At 40.9% G+C, this 6,924-nt stretch overlaps 1 protein-coding gene and 1 long non-coding RNA gene across 3 annotated transcripts in view; one reads left to right on the plus strand and one right to left on the minus strand.

Annotated features, from left to right (window-relative positions):
* The window catches only part of DENND1A (DENN/MADD domain containing 1A), a 446,857-nt gene that overhangs the window by 232,929 nt on the left and 207,004 nt on the right, over nt 1-6,924 (plus strand). For both annotated transcript variants that reach the window (XM_015567102.1, XM_015567103.1), the window contains one exon: nt 4,432-4,532. In XM_015567102.1, the coding sequence (XP_015422588.1) occupies nt 4,432-4,532 (101 nt within the window). The remainder of the gene's footprint in view (nt 1-4,431; nt 4,533-6,924) is intronic.
* LOC107183888 overlaps nt 6,785-6,924 on the minus strand; it is an 11,317-nt gene continuing 11,177 nt past the window's right edge. The window contains exon 3 of the long non-coding RNA XR_001514709.1: nt 6,785-6,921. This is a non-coding gene — a long non-coding RNA (uncharacterized LOC107183888). The remainder of the gene's footprint in view (nt 6,922-6,924) is intronic.

Genomic DNA, 6,924 nt, shown 5'->3' on the forward strand with positions numbered 1-6,924 from the left:
GCAGATTATTTCACCTCTGAGACTGTTTCCTTATCTGTGAAATGTGGTGATGAGGGTGTATGTATGTAAACACACACACACACACACTCCTTTAAAATAATACTTTGCAAGATTCTAAATTCCCAACGTGGAGCCTGGCACATGGACTGTTGGGATTTGGTTTTTGTTGTTGTTTTGTGGGGGAAAGGGGTGATTCTTACTTTTATTCTGTGTTAAATTTCAGAGCTACCATTGGGATCTAAGAATGTGACAATCTAGGCATAATCTCTGAGAAATATCTTAAACTCTTAAACAAACAAACAAAAACGTGTCTATGATTTTTTTTTGTCATTGATCACTCCTCATTCATGTCCTTTCCCCACTGCCTTCTCCCTTTTTCTTCCTTTGCCTCAAAGAAAGTTAATGAAGCCGTATAGAAAGCTCCAAGATAGAAGTGACCTTGTGCATCTTTAATTGAGGACAGAATTTGCTAAAAGTGCCTCCAAAAACCCACTAGTGGTTTACTTTTCAGTCTGTGTCCTGGCTAGACTGGCTATTGGCTGTATAATTTGTCTAGTTTTGTCTGGAGTCTTAGACTATTCAGCTGCTTCAGGGCAAAATCTTTTGGGGTATCATTAAATGGGATTGATAATTGGCTTCTGATGAATATTCATTGTGACTAATGACTTTGGGCAAATTTTACACATACTATCTTTCTATTCTCCCACTGAGTGAGAGTTTGATAGGATCATTTTCTTCAACTTACACTTCAATTAAAATATTCACAATACCCCTTTGTTGATTACGATCTAAATTGTATACTTTCATTACTTTTTAATTCTGTATTCTGTAAGAAATGAACATAGGCCTTTAGGATCCTTATTTTTAAAAATAGGGTTGGGTTTAGAGTTATTTTTCAAATAAGTGGCTAATGATAATTTACAAGACTTATATGTTCTTTCTGATTAAGCATAGATATATCGTAAAACTTTTCTTGTGGTCAACTTGGCCACTTTTCCTATGTAACAGTACACATTGTTTGTGCTATTTAGTATTTGGTAAAAGAGCCCAACAATCCCCCCCCCTTTTTTTTTTCTTAATCAGATGGGTAAATGCATTTTATTCCAATTGCAGAGACTTGTCTCTTAGAAAAACCCCAATGAAAATGATGATCAAATACCTTAAAAGTTTGTTTTTCATGAGAGATAAGGTATTTTAAAATCTTGGCACCCAGCTTGGCAGGGGCCTTGTTTTTGTTTTGTTTTTCCTTTTTGAGGTTAAGGAGACATGAAAAGAGCATTGTATGAAGATAAGATCTCTGCCCTCTTACCACTTGAAATAGGCTTTAGACAAACCAATTTAAGCTAAAAAGAGGCTGGTCATCAAGTTCTGTTTCAACCAGGAACATTCTATCGAATGACTTTTTCAAAGAGAACTCCAAATGAATTATGTGATGATAACTTACAGTTGTGTGGCACCTTGTAGGTTTTAAAGTGCTTTTATTTCTCTGATGTGTTGTAGAGTTATATTATGGAATGAATGGATGAATGAATTCATTAACTTGATTTTCCAAGAAATGGCATATCTTGTGTCTAAGCTTACTGGCATTGTTTTGGAATTTGAGTCATATACCCCACTCTGTGACATTCATGAAAATATTGGTCCAATACTATTAAAAGCCAAACCGCGAACTATCTTTAGTCAGGGGCATGTCAAAAGAATAGGGAGAACTATTCTAAGTAGAACTATTTTTTATTTATTCAGAAAGATTGCATTAGCTGGCACTTACATATATGTTGTACCATCGAGACCATGGAGAGGAAAAGAAAGACAGACAAGGCTTTCTGTACTTTACAATGAGAGGACACACATGCAGTTAGAGCCCCATTGACAGTGGGGTGTATGCCCAGGAGAGCCGTGTGAGGAAGGTAGCACTTGGAGGAGTTTGCTCTGGGCACAAATTCAGGCCAGTTTAGAGGACAGGTGGAAAGAGAGAAAGAAGGAAAGGGAGTACATAATGCCTCCTACATCTGCAAAAGCTTTATTCCAAGGATAAACTTGGAGAAGGCAGGAGAGACTATGGCTGGAGATGCTGCTCTACATGTAGACTGGGAACTGGTGGAGACATGCCTGTTTCAGGTGTGTCCCAAGAACTTCCAAGTAGGGTGTTACACGACCGGACCTGCACTTTTTATGTAAGAGTACTTTGGCAGCTAAAGGATGGGCAGAAAGAGCTGGGTCCCAAGGCCAGTGTCACCCCCCCAGCTTGACTTCAGGGTGAAATCACAATAAAATTGGTTCATTTTCTACACTTACAACACCCGCAAAAAATCTCATCTCTTCTTAAGCTGAAGAGATTAGTTATGTATAATATGACAGACAGCTTCCTTTATATGGAAGCATATTAAAATGGGTTGAGAAGGCTGGGTTAAACCTACAAGCCTTGGTGTGTCACTGGGAACAGCTCTAGAGAGCTTGCAGGACCAGCTCCTGTTCATGACATGTACCTGGTTTAAAGAACAGTGTCTGGAGCAGCGGTTCTCAACCTGTGGGTCGAGACCCCTGAAAATACACCCTGCATATCAGATATTTACTTTACGATTCATAACAGGAGCAAAATTACAGGTATGAAGTAGCAACAAAAATAATTTTATGGTTGGGGGTCACCACAGCATGAGGAACTGTATTAAAGGGTCGAGGCATGAGGAAGGTGGAGAACCACTGGGACTCTGGAGGAAAGGGGTGGGGAAAGGGCGGGGTGGGGAGTAGCAGCCCCAGATTTAATACACAGCTCTCACAACTGTGAAACATCAGCAGAATATCCCATTTAAAGCTGTTCGTGTTACACTAACCTCTGGCATTCTTTTAACCGGGCTTTGGCACGTCACTCTTTTGCCACGTCACTCTTTCGCCACATAAATGTCCTTCTGTCAACAAAGGCCAGTTAATAGCTTCCAAAAGAAGCAAAGGCCTCATGGGAACAGGTTTCCCAGAAACCAAAGAAACAAGACAGAGAGAAGCATGTGTTGTTGACTTTTGTCACTTCATAGCCGTCTCTCCCAAGGTGTTGGTGTTTTCTTTCTTTCACGGTATTAAATCTTGTAACAATTTTATTCCATTATATCTTTGTTTCCAAAAATTTAATTATATCAAGTACTGATTGTATGATGTGTCTAGCTCTTTAGAAAAAAAGGAATATGAAACGGGCATGTCAAAACAATAGGGAGAGGAAGGATTAGTCAGTTAACAGTGCTGGGGCAATTGATTAACTATGTGGAAAAAATAAATTCTCACCTCAGTCCTTAAACCTAAATTCATTCCAGATGGATTAAAGTTAAATGCGGAGGAAAGATTTGGGGGACTTTCTTAGTATAAAAGCAGTGGAAACCATCATGAAGGAAGAGATTTGTCTATGTATTAACTTAAACCTTCTCTTCACCCCAAAAAAATTCAAAGAAAATTAAATAAGGATGAAGTATTATTTTTTTCCAAAACATTGCAAAGGATTTAGTGTCCTTTGCATATGTACCATTTCTTGCAAATCAATTTTTAAGAATACTAGTACTCATTAGAAAAAGTGGCCTAGGAATAGGAAACAGACAATTTACCTAAAAATATAGTCAAGAAATATATGACAAGATGTTCAGCCTCAGTCATTTCTCAAAACAGAGGAATAAAAAAAAATCAAGATAGATACAGTTTAAAGCTAGCTTGAGTCCAATTCTTAGTGCTGGTGAGGTATAAGGGGACACTGTAGCACAAGGCTGGGCAAGTGTAAACAGCTTCCATCCTTCATCTATTTATTATGTGAATGCATTTACTATGTTTACATTTTTATATTTATTAAGTGCCTTAACATATTTATAACTTTTGTCTCTGAATTCTACATCTAGGAACCAGATATAAAAATTATTGACCTGATCTGATTATATAACTTAATGGTAGAAGAGTGATTAAATATAGTATAGGGAATTTATTGAGTGGTGTTAAAAGATATGTTTTGTAAGAGTATTTAAAGATATGGGAAAATGCCAGCAAATAATGTTGACTTGAAGAAAAAAGAACATACTGGCAAAAAAAAAAAAAAAAGGAAAAGAACAAATGAACACTGTAGTTACAATAATCCTAATTTTATTAGATAAGGAAATACAAGTGCATATGTATGTAATACCCCAAAATGTTAAATTATTTTCAGATGGTGAAGACTTTTGTTTCCTTTTATCCCTTCTTCCATTTTCTAAATTTTCTGCTGTCATTGTGCATTAGCTTCATAATCAGGGAAAAAATAGATTGTGTTTTTGAAAAGCAGGCTCTTATTAAATTTGAATTAGGGTGATTGAGTTAATTTATTTTAAATATTTTGAGAAGTATGTATTTAATTTTATTGCTCCACTCCAATAGGACAGTGTCTCACTTTGCTATTTCTGAGCCTCTGATTTGCTTCTCTTGCAGTTGACAGCCTGCATCCACGGGTCTGCCGCCATGCTCTACCCCATGTTCTGGCAGCACGTGTACATCCCCGTCCTGCCACCACACCTGCTGGACTACTGCTGGTAAGCCGCTGCTTTCCCCACCTCTGCTTTCCTTCTCCAGGAACTGGCATGGAAGTTAGATCTGTAACTGTAATGCAGTTGATGACTCTAAATGAAAAATATTAGCTTAAAAAATGATATGCGTTTTAGACCACATGATTGCATAGCCCTTCTGTTTCCAAACAGCTTTCATATATGTCATGGTGTTCTTAATAGTTCAAGTGAGTAGATAATACTTTTCCCATTTCTCAATTTGGGGAAACCAAAGCACCAAGTAGTTCTATGATTTTTTTTCCCTAAGACAAATTGGAAACTGGTGACAAGAACAGTTGAGATCCCCAAAGTCTTCAAGTTTCAGCCATGTCCTGGCACGTTCTGTAAGACTTGCTCTCAACTTGGTCTGGAAGCACAAGCCAGACTTCAAACCCTCTGAAGTTTTTTTGATGGGAATTTAAGTGTTCACTGAACTGTGTTTCAGTGGGAGGCGGGCAGGCTTTAAAGTCAGCTCTACCACCTTGGGCAAGTCACTTGGCTTAAGACTTTGTTTCCTCATCTGCAAAATGAAGTTGTTCTATACTTAATTATATAAAGATGAAATGATATAACAGATGAAGGGACTCCATGAAGAAAAGCTGGTTCATGGTGGGTGCTCAAGGGTGTTTCTGAAGGAGCCTTGTCATCACCACTATCTTGTCTCCAATTGATCGCCAAGAAGACTGATTCAGATCCATTTTCCTTCTGAACAATTTCTCCAGGGTAATGTGGTTAAAGACATTGTCTCTTGACAGTTCAAGTCAGCAGAAGTTGATAAGGGAGCACTGTGCATATGTAGGAAAAGGCACTGCCTGCCAGAGATTGACAGCTTCAGGAGAAAGGGACCTGAAGTGATTGAGTATAGTCAGTCATAATTTTTGCTGGTTCTCTAGCCGGTTTTACCAACCTGCCACTGAAAAGGTTCACCAAGGTAGCCAGATCATCCTTAAAGGCATTCCACAGTACTTCTAATTTGAATGTTGAGCTCACCTCATCCCAAGAAGCCACAGATACAACAAAGATGTTGCTCAGGGCCACCAAGTGAAACTCAGCCACCCTCTCTGGTGCCTAGCACTAAGTGAATCGGCTCATCTCTCTGCTCTACATCTTTCTTATCAAGGCGGCTCCTTTTATCCATGCCTTTCCCCTACTTCCTCTGAGATTAAGCGTCTTCTGTTTAGACTTGCTGCTCCTTTTGAGCTTCTGAACCAGGTATCAGTTATTTCCACTGCCATGTCTCTCAAAGGAAAGGCGCGTGTTTGCTCTCCAGCACTGTTGTTGTTGTTGTTTGAATGCAAGATTGAGGGGCTAGCAGAGGCAGACACAGAGGAATAAGCAGGCCAGGGGAGTGGAGGAGAAGAAAGAACAAAATACACACCCAAGGAAGGCAGAGGGGAGATAGTGAGAAAAATAGATAGAAAAGGTAGAAAGGGGCCATATGTCTTCTCAGACAGACTCACACAGTGTCACTCAGTCCTCTTGCCACCCCCGCCCCTCGCATACAACACCCTGACAGGCACATACCCTCACACAGGCACACAGCCCCCATACTGACACCCAGACACAGGTCCCTTCTCCACAGGCACATGTCTCAGGGGCCCTCACACAGAGGGAGATTCATAACTCCCACACACCTCACTCAGACATGTGCTGTAAGGGGAAACCTTAGGGTTCTCCCTGGAAGAGACTCACCCGTGTGTCTTGATGTTCTGCTTTAGATATGAACGCCCAGAGGTTCCTGTGTTCAGGGGTTGGTAATAGTACAACTTTAGCTTTCTGTCATTTGGAAAGTTTTGGTTGTTAATTTGTTAGCTAGTTTAAACCCAGCAGCTTACATTCCTAGAACTGTGGAGAGGAAAATGCTCTGTCAATAACATCAGTGATCACAGTAGCTGCCAGTGGTGAGTGTATCCTATGCCCCAGTCTCTGGACCATCTCCTTTACATCAGTGATAGAAACCCGTAAGTTATTGGGTCCATTTCACAGGCTGGTAAACCAAGGCCACAAGAGGTTTAGTAACTTGCCCCAATATAGGTATTATGTACTATACTAGGGGCCCGGTGCACGAAATCCGTGCACTGGGTGGGGGTGAGGGGGAGTGTCCCTCAGCACAGCCTGCCCCCTCTCACATACTGGGAGCCCTCAGGTGTTGACCCCATCAATCTCCAATCGCAGGATCGGCCCCTTGCCCAGGCCTGACGCCTCTGCCAGAGGCATCAGGCCTGGGCAGGGGACCCTCATTTCCCCCCATCACTGGTTCTGCCCCCAGCCCAGGCCTGATGCCTCTGGCCCAGGAATCATGCCTGGGCAGGGGATCCGCATCTCCCTCTGATCGTTTGCTCCACCTGCCGCCCATACCTGACGCCTCTGACCCAGGCTT

The sequence above is a fragment of the Myotis davidii genome, unplaced genomic scaffold, assembly GCF_000327345.1.
Source record: "Myotis davidii unplaced genomic scaffold, ASM32734v1 scaffold142, whole genome shotgun sequence".
Classification (NCBI taxonomy): domain Eukaryota; kingdom Metazoa; phylum Chordata; class Mammalia; order Chiroptera; family Vespertilionidae; genus Myotis; species Myotis davidii.